This window comes from Amphibalanus amphitrite, unplaced genomic scaffold (genome assembly GCF_019059575.1).
Source record: "Amphibalanus amphitrite isolate SeventyFive unplaced genomic scaffold, NRLGWU_Aamphi_draft 000951F_arrow, whole genome shotgun sequence".
NCBI classification, from domain to species: Eukaryota; Metazoa; Arthropoda; class Thecostraca; order Balanomorpha; family Balanidae; genus Amphibalanus; species Amphibalanus amphitrite.
In genome coordinates this window covers 22,888-39,124 of record NW_024882445.1, presented here as the reverse complement: position 1 = coordinate 39,124, position 16,237 = coordinate 22,888, and the positions used below count along the sequence as shown (strand labels likewise).

General features: G+C 49.2%; 1 protein-coding gene across 1 annotated transcript in view; it reads right to left on the bottom strand.

Annotated features, from left to right (window-relative positions):
• Window positions 1–16,237, bottom strand: part of LOC122368488 (tyrosine-protein kinase Dnt-like) — a 49,971-nt gene that overhangs the window by 18,432 nt on the left and 15,302 nt on the right. Inside the window, exon 2 of the mRNA XM_043342452.1 lies at window positions 646–851. Within this exon, the coding sequence (XP_043198387.1) occupies window positions 646–766 (121 nt within the window). The 5' untranslated portion in view covers window positions 767–851. The remainder of the gene's footprint in view (window positions 1–645; window positions 852–16,237) is intronic.

Sequence of the window (16,237 nt, the reverse complement as noted above, 5' to 3'; positions counted from 1 at the left end):
AAGAATAGACACAGAGAGTAGTGAGAGAAGAAGGGAGAAAGAGGGAAGCATGGAGGGAGAAGGAGGGTAAGACAGAGAAATATTGCAGCTCTGCAATGGACTTCACATATTCACAGATTTCATGATCAGGATCGCACGGACACACACGCGGCCTCACAGACAGACGGAAAGACAGACAGACAGACAGACACACATGCAGACACACACAGACACACAGATAGACGGACGGACGGACAGCGGGCCATCGGTGTTGTTTGATGACGGCGACTGATCGCCGCTGCGCCGGTCGCTCGGCTGGCGTGTCGCCGTCGGCAGTGATAGCAGGTCAAACAGCACCGGCGACCGGCCAATAAATTGCGTCGATAAGGCCCTGCCGTGGTCCGAACAAGCACACTTCTGCGGCCGGGGGTCGGTTTCGCTTTGATATGGAACGATAGCACGCACACTGATTGATTGCAGTTTCAGATTAAACACTTTGGTGAAATAAGAATAGCATCGAACATTTTACGTTATTGTTTGTTTACTTTATTGCGCCGAGGTTCGGTCTAATTTGGCCTGACCTCGACCTGACCTAGGCCTCAACTTGTCCTTTCTTTTGTCCATATCTCAATAGCAAGAAGCGTCATGAAAGCGCAAGTTCCTTACCTGTTATACGGTGGACCTCGGCTCTGTCGGCGTATATGTTGAGATTGGCCCGGGCGCAGCCAATTACCGCCAGGAGCAGGCAGTACCACCACGCATTATTGCACCTCGTCCCGCCAGCCATCCCTGTAGTTCAGGGAACGGCCGCTGCAGCCGTGGTGGCGCTGCCGTCAGCAGCTCCAGCCGAGGTCGTTAAAGCGAGCAACCACCTGGAACAACAAGCTACGTCAGCGAAATGACGGCTGTGGGCCCGACCGGCGACCAGGGACCGATGGCCAGACGCAGCGGCGGCGGCGACATCGCATACGGGCAGGAACGGGCTCTGATTACCCCCGGGACCTGCAGGGAAGATATTTTCGTAGGATATTTTCTGCTGTGTCTTTACGTAGTAGTAGCTTACACCTCGATAGATCAATTGTTTATTTGACTAAAAATTACATGAATTACGCAACTTGTCTCCTTAATTTTTTTTTCTCCCACGTGTCAGGCGATCGCCAGCGGTCCTTCCCTGCGGCTGAAGGATGAGTTTGAAGCTGGTCCGTCGGTTACGGTCGGTGCCCGGGGGAGCCGGTCGTTATGACGGGGACCGGACGCCTTCCGGCCGTTTGTCACACCAACAGAACGTGAGGGGACCGCCGAGCAGAGACCGTTGACACGGCGGGGACCGACCAGAGGGCTCTGATCAGCGGAGAATAGCCAGAGTGGAGGACTGGTCGGTCTGGTCCAATTGATATGGGGGGAAGGCGAGGGCCGGTCACTGACCATGGTGGAGAAGGGATAAGGACTGGCTCCTGGCCCAGTAACGGTGGGGAAGGGGACGGCCGATCCCTCGTTCCTGGTTGGAAGGTAAGGACGGACTATTGGTCGGTGGTGGAGGGTAAGTGGCGAGCCCTCCCCTGCATTTATGTACTATTTACCTAATTAACCCGCGCCCTGGTGGGGTCTGTTTATAACGCGACCTGGTGAAGGGGGGGGGGGGGCTATTTTTTGCCCCCCCCTCGTATCTCCGAAACTACTGGACGGATCCGCAAAATTCAAACGGCGTTCGAAAGGCCTGTCAAATTTGTCGAGGAAAACCAAATTTCATTGACCTCGGGGTCACCGATGACGTCACAGGTCAGGTCAAAGATGAAATGTTTCACCGTTCACGGGTCTTCTAGGGAATGCGCTATAACACCGAGGAAAACGCATTTTGTCGAGAATCAGCGATAGGGCGTCAGTTGCCTAGTAGATATGTTGCTATTAGAGGTCACTGGTAATACCAGGTCAGGTCACAGGTCAGGTCACCAAGGGTCACAGGTCAGGTCACATGAGCTCAACTTTACTAAGGTTGTGTGATACATGTTTTATGGCCAATTTTTCATTTCCAACTCAATGGTGTTGGTTATAAGACTATCAGGTACGGCTTAGGTCACTTTCTGGTGAAGTTCAGGTCAAGGTCAGGTCAAGGTCAGGCCAAAAAAGGTCAAATTTTAAAGTTGATAGTTTTGCATAAAATGGGTATTGATTCGATGCAGCTTGTCACGGGGAGTCTAATGGTGGTCTTTGTTTTGCGCTACGGGGTCTAGAATTGCTTAAAATTGAGTTTGAAAATTTGACGTCATCAATTTTGAACAGCTTTTTCGCTATAACTTCGCCAAAAAAAGAGGAATCAATCTCAAATTTGGTATGTGGATGGAAGGTGGTAGGGACTATCACATATATTCCGGTTTTTGCGAAATTCAAAAAACTTTTTGGATTTTTCGATTATTATATCCAAAAAATTTATTTTTTGATTTTTGGGGGTCAAAATCCACAAATTTCAAAAATCCGAGATGGCAGTTTTGTAGCCCTGTCCAATCTACAGCTTTTATGTCCTTATCATTTTTCTGTATTTGCAAAGCTATAGGCGTGACAGCTCTTCCCACGAAACCCTTTTTTGGGTCGAAAACGGCAGAACATGACGTCACTCTGACGTCATTTCCAGTCAACCTATCATAGCCTTTGGAAAATTTTTGGTCACAATGTGTAAAATTGATGTCCGGGAGGGTACTGAAAGTTTGGTGACGATCGGCGCAGCGGTTTTGGAGATATATCGAAAAGTCTGGAGGGGGGGGGGCAAAAAATAGCCCCCCCCCCCACCAGGTCGCGGGTTAAACGAAACAAAGTTGGGCTAAATAACACGCCACTTATCATTGCTACGTTTCTGTACATTTCTTTTGCAGAAATGCAAAGCTGGAACTATTTTGGAGTGAGTTTAGCCACTGAGCTAAGTTTTGGGTAAGAATTCGATTGATTCGAATAAAGTTCCCAAAAGCCAGACTTCCACAATACATCGAGCAATGACCCTAGGTCGGCTTCAAGTTAGCTTGTGATTCTTACCCAGAGCTGTGGCCTGTTTGATCTGTGAACGAGGTCTGATGTTTTTGTTTTGATATGTTTTATATGGCATGATACGAGATGAGAGGTTTGATGCCTCCGTTGACTTGGCAAGGGCCGGCGTCAGGCTCATCGGTAGTGAGATCATTAGACAATAGACACTCAGCCGATCGTCTTCCGGAGTAGAGAATGAGGAGAAACGGATAGTGGGAGGGAGAGGAGGAGATCTCCGCCCCGAGCTGAGGGAGAAGAGCAGCCTGTGTTTGACCTGGCAATGGTGACCCCCGCCGTCTGTTTACGCAGGCGCCAGGGGGCGACTCGGCTTTCAGACTAGGCCCGACCGCTCTGTTGACCTCTTGGCATGCCATGACTTGGACACACAGTCACAGAGTGTCCCGATAAATACGGAGTAATGGGCCCCCTGCTTGTAGGGAAACATCGGCAGAGACGTGTGTGCGTGGCTTGATAGGATTGAGGCTAAATTTCGATGCACCCTTTTTACATTTTATGTTAGGAATTTTTGGGTTTATAAGGAACGACATCGTCATCAATGAAATGCTGATCTCGATGGAAGACAGCGTGATGGATAAATAAGCAAATCTGTTTCAGCACATTTGACATAAAATTCCTATAACTGCATTGTCATCAATTTAACAGGCAGCTCCAGTTTAATCGGGCGTCTCGGGGATGCCTAGGCTGGTGCCACTGATATTGCTGAGCAGTCACTATAGTTCATGTATGCGAACTGCGATAAAATTACCGACTGACAAACCGGACCGTTCGTCCATTGTCAGCATTTTACAGGCAACCGATATTTTATTCGGATACCTTCGAATGAGTAACGTATTTCTAAATGTATACCTTTGAATCTGGATTGTATGTATATTTATCCCATATATTATATATCCAATATATCCAATATTGAATTATCAAAAGCAGTATTTTATTCCAGTTTGCGAACCAATTGCTTTTGGAGCTTTCGAACTTCGACCTTCGGTCAAGCTCCAATACTTCCGCGCTCATTTAATCATGGGCATGACACGATTGACTTATGAGCTTTTCACGCTGCGTGAATATGAACAATTACCTCTTTGAGCGGAGAAATTAGCGGCCGCGGGCCGTAAAAGAGCGTTCCGCGAAGTTCCGTTGGAAGTCTGCGGCAGGGCGTCGCCGGGACAGGCGCAGCAGAGTTGATATTACCGGGGTGCCGCCGAATTCGCAGGTGAATGCCCATTTGACTTTGATGTCGACGGCGTCCGCCGAGCCCAAATTGAACGTCACTGACAGACCGACGAGGTGAAAGTCCGTATGAACCTCGGCGGGTGGCTTCCGCACGATTTAAAAAGGAAATGCACTCGCAATTTGCCAGAAAGCCGTACACGGGAAAATACCAAATAAAGGCTAGACAGCGTAATTGGGCTTACTACCGTGCCGCTTGGCTTACCAAACAACCACAGATCGAGGTGCAGCTATTTTAGCCACTGCTGCCCACGCAACGACCGAGTCGGAGCGGACCCCCCTCCTAGCCATCGGCTAATCAGCTCGCAGCAGCACTGGGTGGTCGTACATCAAGTCCCGACCGCGGCCCGATCAATTAGCCCGTGATCGGCTCCAGCAAGGAAACCCGCGGCTCGGACAGCCAGGAAACATCGTGCCGCGGACAGAAATAGACTTTACAGCGGGGTTACGGAAAGAAAATTGTCCGCCAAGCTATTAGGAGTCTCGTGGCCGGGCATTGATAATATAAGATGTCAATTATCTATAATCATTCGACAATTCATCATCGCGAAAAATATAAGCCATGCATATATGGGATTAAAAATGTATCCACAATGACCAATGCGATCAAAACCGCATTTTTTGTCATTCACTGCATTTAGATACAGCAATGCCCGATGCATCAATGCACGTCATTACACAATATTCCGATGCATTCTATTTTCCCCAACCTGAATCAACTTAATGTACACGCCTTCGGCGTTTTGGAGAATACAACAGAATTAGTTTATTAGCCGATTTATTATCCTCTCCATCACTGTCAATGTGGTCGTCTCACTCGACGACGAAAACGCACGAGACCATCCAATCCGGGGACATTGTCGAGTGGCGCTCATTGTCGCCCACCATCACTCTGAGTCCGAGTCTCCTCGATATACGGTGTCCTAACTCCCGTCGGTGCGGCGGCAACCATTGTCAGCAGCGTGTCCCCAATCGACCGTCTGTCCGTGTGTGCCCGCTGTTCACTCTTGTGCGTCTGTTGTCCTCTCTTATTACGGAGCGAGCGAAGCGAGCGGAGTCTTACGTAGAATAACGGAAATTTCTGAGTATGAGCGGCCGCCCGGCCGGCCGTGGTCACGATTCTGCGACGCTTATATCTCAGCAACCACTTGACCGATTTACATGCGGTAATTTTTGTAGGGTAGCTTCATTCCTTCTACCAAGTATTGGACTATTCCCGATGGATGTGGGTGACCCCTTATGCACGTGCCACGTGCAAAACGAAGAGGTGTCACTTTTATAATTGTTGCAATATCTCGGTAACTACTTGGCCGATTGCGCTGAAAGTTGGCATGTAGGTAGGCACCCACTAGGCAATGCATATCCATGTGCCAGAGTTGGGTGCTGCTGCACGTGCGCACGTGCAGGGGTCGATTCCAGATCTCGAGAACGGCTGGACCGATGGCGCTCAAATTTGGCACATGGTTAGGGACCGGTTAGTAGGGTGCCGTGCAAAACTCAGTTGGGACCCATTTTGCACGTGCGCACGTGCAGGGTGCTGCTTCCAGATCTCGAGAACGGCTGGGCCGATTGTGCTCAAATTTGGCACATCGCTAGAGACCGGTTAGTAGGGTGCCGTGCACAAGTCAGCTGGAGGTACCCCCTCGAAATTTCGCACGTGCAAGGCTCACTCTCTCGCTCGCTCCGTTAGTCGCCCCAAAAGGCGTTATACTGGTGTATGTAGTTGTACGCTGTTTTCTCTGGTATGATCTCTCTGCTCTCTGGTGCTTCAGCTATTCGCAATGGTGATATTTGCTGACCTCTCTGAAGTGCTCTCCGCTCGCTCTGGAGTGTCGGCAATCTGTTTTGACATGTCTGCAGTCCTTCCTTTTTAATGTCCGCTGTTCTCTTCTGTGTGTCCGTTGCCCTCTCTTATGTGTCCGTTATGCTCTCTATAGCTGTCCTCTCTGCCATGTCCGCTGTCCCCGCCTTGTGTCCTCGGCCCCACCGACCGTCTCGGTTACTGTCCGGCCGTCTGCAGAGTGAGGGCTCACCGTCCGGTCGGTACGGAGACGGCCGTCTCGAGATGTGACACTGCACATCAGTCACTGGCCGTGGGATAGAAATGGTCACTGGTGAGTGGTGAGGAATATAGAAATGTCCCCATGATTAGAGATGGTTGCCCGTGCAGTGTGGTTTAACATGTCGTCAGCTTTGGGAAACGCGCGTGTATGTGCTGTGAAGAGTTGACAAAGATCGGCGAAAATGAGCATACACGTGATTGTTTATGTCAGCGGAATGCTATCTTTACTTGTTAGTGTGACGGAGTTAAGTGCTTGTGCGAGGAACATTGTAATAGTTATTTGAAAATATATAAGCATGACCTTTCCTCGACCGTTGTTTGATGACCGTTGAAGCATGACCGTTGTTTATCTTGATTATACAGGGTGTCCCAGAAGTCTTGAAGCTTTTTTATTTTTGTCGTGTGACCTTGCTATGCCACCGTTCTTCGCTGCCGCCAAGATCTCCCGGTTTGCAAAACACCGGTGTCGCCATGCCCGTTTCTGGTCAGCTTCAGAGCCTTATTTCATGAAGCGAGCCAGCCGCCAGGAAACAGAGTATTGGATCTCCCAGAAAACATTAGCAACATAATGATTTACTGATCAGAAAGTCTCCTGACATGTTTGCACGCATCCATTACGGAAATAAGGCTCAGCTGCTTGAGCACGCTAAGCAACAGCCCGTTGTCATCCTTTGATTCGTCGCATTATTATGGGTCTAAAACAATCAACCCGTCGGAAATATATGTCGCTAATATTATGTCCCTCGCTTCAGGGAATAAAACTCTGAAGCTGACAAGAAACGGGCATGGCAACACCGGTGTTTCGCAAACCGGGAGATCTTGGCGGCAGCGAAGAACGTGATCTCTCGTGCTCAATCTTGTGCGACTCCCAACGGGAACCACCTAACTAAAGTGGTGCTCTACGCATGAAAATACAAAATTTCATTTCTTTCTCTTTCGTTTGAGGCATGATTCGCCTTAATCGGTGGCATAGCAAGGTCACACGACAAAAATAAAAAAGCTTCAAGACTTCTGGGACACCCTGTATATGTTCGACAAAGGCCAGTGGCCGAAATATCACATATTTTCTATCAATAAAGTACATTTTTCGGCACTTTTTTATTCAATATCGAGGAAAGGTCATGCTTATATATTTTCAAATAATTGTAAGTGTGACATGCAATTCAGTTCAAAGCACTTGATGACGCATTTCAAGGTTCCATTAATTTACATGTCTGTTCTTACAGTTAGAGGTCGCACTGCGCATGCTTCCTAAATATATCCTTCTATCTTCCACATCTAAGCCAGTGATGGCAGAGCGACCCCTGGGTGCGTGTGCACTTCCGTCACATAAACTTATCGTTCACCTAATCGCTCTGTCACGAGCAGCCACATGTCGCGAACAGAAATTAAATTTTTTTAACCTATTACTAACCTGATGTCAGACCCATGCAATATTTCGGGAATGTATTACTGCGATTAGATTATGTCCATTGCGAGAAGCATTTTTTTCGTAGTAGCTGCCGATAATATAATTCAAATGTAAAATTTTATTCAACCAAGACAGAAAATCCCAAATCATTACGGGCTGCACAAAGCACGCTACAGCGAAAATGCTTCAAAGGCATACCAAAGGCAAATGAGGTAGCTGCACTGGACTCCTGGCCTTGGTTAAATTACATCCGCGTTCTGCGCTTAACCCTCGCCCGCACATGGGGGGGTGGTTGCCACCCCCCCAGGCAGTCTTTCTGCTCTGCACTCAACATTTTTAGAGCTAGAAGGCTGATTTTTCGTATAGCTGCTCGTCTATCCTTTCTTGATGTCCACTGAAAATTTCAAGTTTCTGTGATTTTTGGTTTCGGAGATATGACCTTGTTTTTCAGGTCATGTCATGACCCAAATGGCCAATTCTCAACATCTTGCGTTTGCCATGGGCCTTGTGAGCTTTTGACACCCTGATTTCGGCCTTTTTTGCCAGTCTTACCTCCCACCTATCATGAAACACGTTGTTCGACGATGTACAGGGGTCAAGGTCAGGGTCAAGGTCAACCTAGGTCATCTAAAATAATTGCGTTTTAGGCAAGCTGAATTTACTTTTTGTGAAGTTTTTGTGACTGCATTTTTGGTAAAAGCTTCTCAGATCATGATTTCATGTGATATGGACCCAAAAACAATCGTTGCACACATCAGTATACACACAGACACACACAGACATACAAACACATATAATTGACCTTGACCTAACTTGACCTGAAATGACCTCAGCAGCAAAATTCTGGTCGGATAGTGTGACAAAGAGGTTCTAGCTGGCTTGGCACCAGAAAACAGCATCGTCATCGGTATTTGATAAGCAGCGCACTTGATATCCAACGGTGACCCAAAACAGCAACATTTTTTAGTTTGACCTGACCTGGAAGGTCAATGACTGACGTGAGAAGGTAAAACTGGGTATCATTGGATTTGTCTCTTCCCAAAGAATCTTTTTGGTCTTTACTGCTAAGCTCTATCTCCAACAGGAACGAAATGGCGCGGGGGGGGGGGGGTGGCAACCACCCCCCCCCCCCCATGTGCGTTCTAGGATGGGAAAATGGCATGTGCGGGCGAGGGTTAAGCAGCTCAGCGAGCCATAAAGCTTTGCTTTCACCCCGGCCTCTACAGCCAGGCTCGGCGAAAAGCCAATATCCACACCTCATTCCCTCCCACCAGCCCAGTGCGCGGCCAAAAAATCCCTGCTAGAACAAAGTCGGCGACCTGTGCAGTTCTGATAGAACACGGCGGGCGTCCCGGAGTCGCACGGCGGGCCGGCGAATTTCAGCAGAGTGGAAATCCCCGCGACCGGGCCGGTGCACCACAAATTCCTCCGTAATCATCCACTGGGTCGGTGAAATGAGCCACTTGGACTGGTGACGGCCCGCCACACTCGTTCGCCGTGCCATTCGCCAGGCTCGAGCGGGTTTGTCGATCAGCCAAGGAGACACTTTGCTGAACTGGACGAAATTGGAGGACCGATGTTTTGTGCCGACCTACTGGGCGGAGAACATGTAAATGTGCTAGTCGTAAACATTTGTAGGCCGAGGTCATTTTCCGCCAGGCTGAATTTATGAGTTCATCCTTTTTCTGTTGTTCCTAGTGCGCATAAGAGCTTGGAGCTAATCACAGAGAGATCATTTCTTTTTCAGCTCTTTTTATTCCTCCGGCTGTGACATCAGAAATGGTTATAAAAATGTGAAGCCTGCATCTGTTAAAATTTGTTTCTTCTGAAAATTTGTCTTGCAAATGGTTACGTTCAACTAACTCAGTGTTCCGATAATGAATGATGTATGTACGCACATTGCGTCAAGCGCATACATAAATCAAATCCGTTATTTTGCTTATAGCCACACTAGAGGTGACGGGTTTCATAACTTTATTAACAGCAGTCTTCGGTAAGCCTTCCACGGCCCTCCTGTCCCATCCCTTCGGGACACTCTGTCTGCGGACCGCGTGCCAGCGATACATCCACCCCTCTGCTCTTCAGTGGTAGATTCTCGTCACTTTCAGACCCAGCTGCTTCGGCGTGCCCTCAGCGGCCTGCCCCGCCGACCGAGAGGACCATCAGAACGCCTCTCAGCCGGCCCTTAATCTGAGCGGCCGGCTCGCATCACAACTGTCCTCGAGCGCTGAGAGCAGACAGCCGGTCTCCTCAACTTGGCCGCCGACTGCCAGCTCACTTCAGCACCGGATTAAAACTTCACCGGCAATGGTGACGGTGGCTCGGAGCGCCGTAAAGAAGCGTTCCAGCGTCGGAAACAGATGGCGACTCGGCAGAGGGTGGCTAGAGGACGTGCACTACATGGCAAGCGAATGACTGCTGCGACTGCGTGCTTCGATTTTTGAATGCTGTACTTGTTTTATGACGAGGCGTTGCTTGGTTTGAGTGACATTGATGCATTCTAATGAAGATTAGGATTGAGTAATAAATGTAAGCTTTGATATGCCTAGCTTCTTCGCTCTGCTCCGAGCCAATAATAGCTGCAATCATGCCAACCGGCCAATTTTCTTATCTGCATATGATTTGATTACGCATAAGTTAGGAGCAAACTTTGACCCACAGTCTCGGGTGGAGCTCAATGCAAAGTTACCTGGTGCGCAGCTTTACCACAAGTAACACTGAAGGCAGTCTGTAGGTGCATTGTGCAGCGTGCATTGTGCATGCAGACATGCCTGGGTTTCCTCATAAATATTTCCTGAGGTACTGGCTATTCCCAGTAAGCAATCGGCGGACCGGACACGACTGTTGGCGAACATTCTGCCCCGAGCGCTATAAGGGCACACATATGTGAACGAGCCGCCGGCCGCCGCCTCGGGCGTCGGACTCTCGAAGCAACGAGGCACGTATGTATGCGTTAGCCGGCGCTGGCAAGTGACTTTTTAACCGGATCAGCCTCGGACGATGGTGTCAAGTGCCGGCTCCATCCTTACTTTACTCCGATATTTGTTTTAAAGGACGTAATTAAACATATCCCTTTGATGATAAGGATCTAGTGAGTAATTATCTGGAGCCAGCCCTCACCGGCTATATGTCATTTAAGTATCAGCGACAAGCCATTACTTTACAAATGAAGCACGAATGAGCCACACGCGAATAAAGTGTGCAGCAGGGACCCATTCATTTTCCAGATAAGAATATCCATTATAATTAAGTAAATGGCATAAGTACCTGTGTCAAACGCTTTTTGCTTTTCCTATCTTTGCCTAGCTAGTAGCTTGTTTACGTTATACTTGAATTGTGAAATATCCATTTTTCATATAAAAAGGTGCGCATTAACCCTCGCCCGCACATGCCATTTTCCCATCCTAGAAAGCACATGGGGGGGGGGGTTGCCACCCCCCGCGCCATTTCGTTCCTGTTGGAGATAGAGCTTAGCGGTAAAGACCAAAAAGATTCTTTGGGAAGAGACGAATCCAATGATACCCAGTTTTACCTTCTCAGGTCAGTCATTGACCTTCCAGGTCAGGTCAAACTAAAAAAAGGTTGCTGTTTTGGGTCACCGTTGGATATCAAGTGCGCTGCTTATCATATACCGATGACGATGCCGTTTTCTGGTGCCAAGCCAGCTAGAACCTCTTTGTCACTCTACCCGACCAGGTTTTTGCTGCTGAGGTCATTTCAGGTCAAGTTAGGTTAAGGTCAATTGTATGTGTTTGTATGTCTGTGTGTGTCTGTGTGTACACTGATGTGTGCACCGATTGTTTATGTGTCCAACTCCATATTACATGAAATCATGATCTGAGAAGCTTTTACCAAAAAAGCAGTCAAAAAACTTCACAAAAAGTGATTTCCGCTTGCCTAAAACGCAATTATCTTAGATGACCTAGGTTGACCTTGACCTTGACCTTGACATCTGTACATCGTCGAACAACATGTTCCATGATAGGTGGGAGGTAAGACTGGCAAAAAAGGCCGAAAGCAAGGTGTCAAAAGCTCACAAGGCCCATAGCCAACGCAAGATGTTGAGAATTGGCCATTTGGGTCATGACATGACCTGAAAAGCAAGGTCATATCTCCGAAACCAAAAACCACAGAAACTTGAAGTTTTCAGTGGACATCAAGAAAGGATAGAGGAGCAGCTATACGAAAAATCAGCCTTCTAGCTCTAAAAATGTTGAGTGCAGAGCAGAAAGACTACCGGGGGGGGGGGTGGCAACCCCCCCCCATGTGCGGGCGAGGGTTAAAATAATGCCCTGCCGCAAAAATTATATTGGTGGCCCCTTTTGGCAACGCGAAGCTTATCACATGATACCCTGTGTGCACCGACATTAACGTACTAAAGTGCACGAGGAAGCGGGGTAACGCTTTCTTGTAGGCTTGTCAAAAACTAGTTCAGTTTTCTGGAAGCGACTGGGTCCGGTGCGAAAGTCGTTGTCAGTTTCTGCGCCCGTGATGAAGCCATCGACGCGGCCGTCGCCGGGCCGTATGTCACGGGGCGGCGGGAATGTCGCGCCCTGCGTGCGGAGCCGTGTAAAAACAGGTTCCCCGTCGCCGGCAGGAGGCCGCCGCTGTCGAGCGCTCAATGAGACCGCTATATCAGACGGCGGCGGCGGCCGATAGCTTCCGCACCCGGCCACCGACAGCTCGGGAAGGTGCGGCACCTCCCGAGTGTCGAGCGAAACATGACAGTCATGTGTTATGAGCTGCGAGATACACTCCGCCGTCGGTTCCGAATTTCTTTTGTCATATTTGGGGGTAATGTTTCATTATGTTAAAATATTCGTTTCCTCTTTTGTTTTTATTTTGGAATTTACAATCCTAAAACCTCGTCGCGCATAAAACACCTCTACCAATTACTGAGCATCATGTAACTGAGTCAAACACACAGTAGCGTGTCAGCACCTTCCTAAAAACTACCACCAAAAACTCCTTGCTCGTGTGTCGCACTATCAGCTCCGAGTCTGACATGCCTTTGTCGTCACCGAACCTCTACAAATCGAGCTCGCTGTCGTGGTGCGGCCACGGCGGTCTTGGCCGCACCGCCGAGCGCGCGGCCTTCTATCCGATTACGACGTAAGTTAATGGAAAATAGATCCCGGCCGGGCGCTATCTGGCCGGCGACAGCGTCGCAGCCGGCACAACAGACGCGCCGAGGACGCGAATTAATTGTGGGATTGGCTGGCTGTTGGCTTTATATCGACACACGACGTCGCTTCCTCTTTTTCCTTCTCACTGTCGAGAGGTTCCGATTCGATTGATATAAAAATGAAAAGGGTGGAAAAATGAAGGGACTCGCGTGGTGGATGAAGAACTTCGTCGAATCCAAGCGTACGGAATTGAAAAATCTGAGTATGTTTGAATAAGTTGATGAAGTGCCGAAGAGTTCCGTTTCCTTTAATACATATAATGAGATTGAGAACTGTTGAAAACCAAACTACTCCTTATGGTTGGATCGCATGCGAAAAACTATTGTATTGTATTGTATTTACATTTAAGAGCGATCCACATACAAAGTGCGTGGCGATTACTGCTCAGAATCCGTATCCGCGGTTGCTAATCTAATCATTCAAAACAGTTGCACATTCACTCACGTCAAAACTAGGACAAAACACTCTCAGGACAGCCTCATCGCTTTTACCCACCCCTATCCTATTGGTCAGCGACGATGTGCTGATTCATCGTCCACAATTGCGGCTTTAACAGCGCGGGCAAAGCGGGCGGGAGGCAGCTGCGACAGGTGAGGTGGCAGGCTGTTCAGCAGAGCTGCAGCTCGATAGCCAAACCGCCGCTTGCCCGTTTCCAGCCGTGGACGGGGAAGATGGAAGAAGTGATCTTGTCTGGATGGTCTCTCGCGGATAGCGCTATTAGCGACGAACAGGGCTGCTAGTTGCTCAGGTTCACGGCGCTGTATGACCTTGTGTGCGATGACAAGGGTGTGGAAATCGGACATACCGCGCGGGGACAACCACCCGAGTTTTGTTCGCAGGTCGGAGACATGGTCAAATTTACGGCGGCCGAAAATAACTCTAGCGGCGAAGTTAAGAATTTTTTGGAGTCGATCGAAATTTTTTTGGGACCCATTACCATAAACTGAAAGGCAGTACTGGATACGCGATACAACGAGTGCCGTCACGAGCGTTCGAATGATGCCATCTGGGAGACAGTGGCGCGCATGTGAAAGACCAATCAACAGTCCCGTACACCGGCGGCAGAGTTCAGAGACGTGTGCGTCCCATGACATAGTGCTGTCAAAAGTGACGCCAAGGTTCCCGACTTGTGCGCACGGTTGCAACGCTGCGTTGCGGAATGGTACTCTAAAGTCTGGTAATTTACGAAGATTTTGACGAGTGCCAAATACAATAAGCTGTGTTTTACTTGCGTTCACTTTGAGGGCGTTAGCGCAAAACCAGTCGTTGAGAGACGCGAGCGAGTCCTCCATGCGCGAGATGAGAACTTCGAGGTCCCGAGCTGGACCGCTAATCAATACTTGAGTGTCATCGGCATACTGAAACACTTTTGCGTCGCCCGCGTATAGCGATAAGTTGTTAGAGAAAATGGTGAAAAGAAGCGGCCCTAACGCAGAGCCCTGGAAGACACCCATGGCATTAGAAAGAGGCCTAGACAGCACTCTACGTCCGGATACATCTTTCAAAGACACGCTCTGAGTGTGTCCATGTAGATAGGTGGCGAACCAGGAAATTTCAATGCCGTGTAACATCAGTTTTTGCATCAGAAGATCGTGGTCAATCACGTCGAAACATTTACTGAGATCGAGAAGGCATAGCATTGACAAATCCCCCCTATCAGTGGCGGCCAGGATGTGTTCAGTGACAGACAGCAACGCGGTTTCCGTGGAGTGCCGGGGGCGGAAGCCGTGCTGGGAGGATGCCAGAAGGTGATTATGGGAGAGGTAGGCGTAGAGCTGCTGATGGACAATGCGTTCAACTACTTTCATGATTACAGGAACTAGGGAAATGGGTCGGAAGTTTGCGGGGTCTGAAGGGTTACCAGACTTGAACAGAGGGTGAACTATGGAATGTTTCCATGAATCGGGGATGTCAGATTGGATTAAGCAGGTATTAATAATATGCAGGATGACACCACCAATAGCGGGGAATCCGAATTTCAGCATGCGGACACACACGTTATCGGAGCCGCAGGCACTCGAGTTACGCATGCTGAAAATAATCCGCTCGAGCTCCCCCAGTGTTATCTCACGAAGTTGAAAACTGCATGCGCCGACACGGGTGAGACGCACATCCAAATCGGTGGGAGTGTTTTGGGCTCGGATCTCGTCAGCGACACGAGGACCGACAGATACAAAAAATGAATTTAAATCATCGGCAGATAGATCGGGCTGGACGTCTGGGCCGTCCTTCTTCGCGGCTACCACTGACCTGATGCACTGCCAAACTTTGTTGGGGCCCCGCTCCCCAATTTCTCTCCGTATCTCTATTCGCCTGTCTCGACGCACTGCCGCCCGGACTGAGCGGTTTAGGTCTCTGTATTCGCTCGAGTTGCGGCCTAGATGGCGAAGCGCAGCGCGACGTTGAGACATGAGGTTACGGGTGGCGGCGGAGACGGGAGGAGCGGTCGGGTTACGGATAGACACACGCTTGATTGGGGCATGGGCATCAAAAACAGGTACGAAGAACGACAAGAAAGCATGCCACTTGTCACTGACAGTTTCGGCAGAGAAGACATAATCCCAGTCGACATCGAGTAAGTCGTGATACAGTGCAGGGTGATCTAGGCGCTTAAAAGAGCGAGATGAGATAACGGCGGGCTTTTGACGCACTTTCGGCACATTGACAATCACGTCGATGATTTTATGGGGACTGAAGTGACAATAATTAACGCTGGTGTCACACACAAGTTCGCGTTTGTTAACAATACATACATCCAATAGAGAGCCGGAGGTAAAAGTTGGATTTGTTACTAGTTGATCTAAAGAATAATTCGATAAGAAGCTGATCAGATGTTGAGACGCGCGGAAATTCGGCCCCTTCAATAGGTCACAGTTGAGGTCCCCGCAGAGAACGAACGGAACTCTGGGGTAATCGATGAGGACCCGCTGCAGCTGGGCCTCGAGGTCCGTGAAGTCGGCGAGCAGGGCAGCCTCAGAGTGTCGGGGTGGCCGATAAAGGGAGCAGATGATTATCTGTTGGCCCTTGTCCAGCTTCAGCAGCGCCCACTGCGACTCCAGCTTGCTTTCGGAGCTCCCGCTGCCGGGGATCTTCAGTGTCATTGACGTCAAACTGTTTTTAGTGATGATGGCTACGCCGCCATAACCGCTGCCATCTGGGCGGTCCACACGACTGAGCGAGTAGCCCGGAATGACCAGGAGGCGTTTCGGGGTAGACGGACGTAGCCAGGTCTCGGAAAGCACCATTACGTCGTAGTTGCGGCGAGCGAGTTCGCAGGTCAGCTCTTGAAGTTTGGGTTTGATACTTTGAATATTTAGGGCGCCGATCAGCAATTTGGGC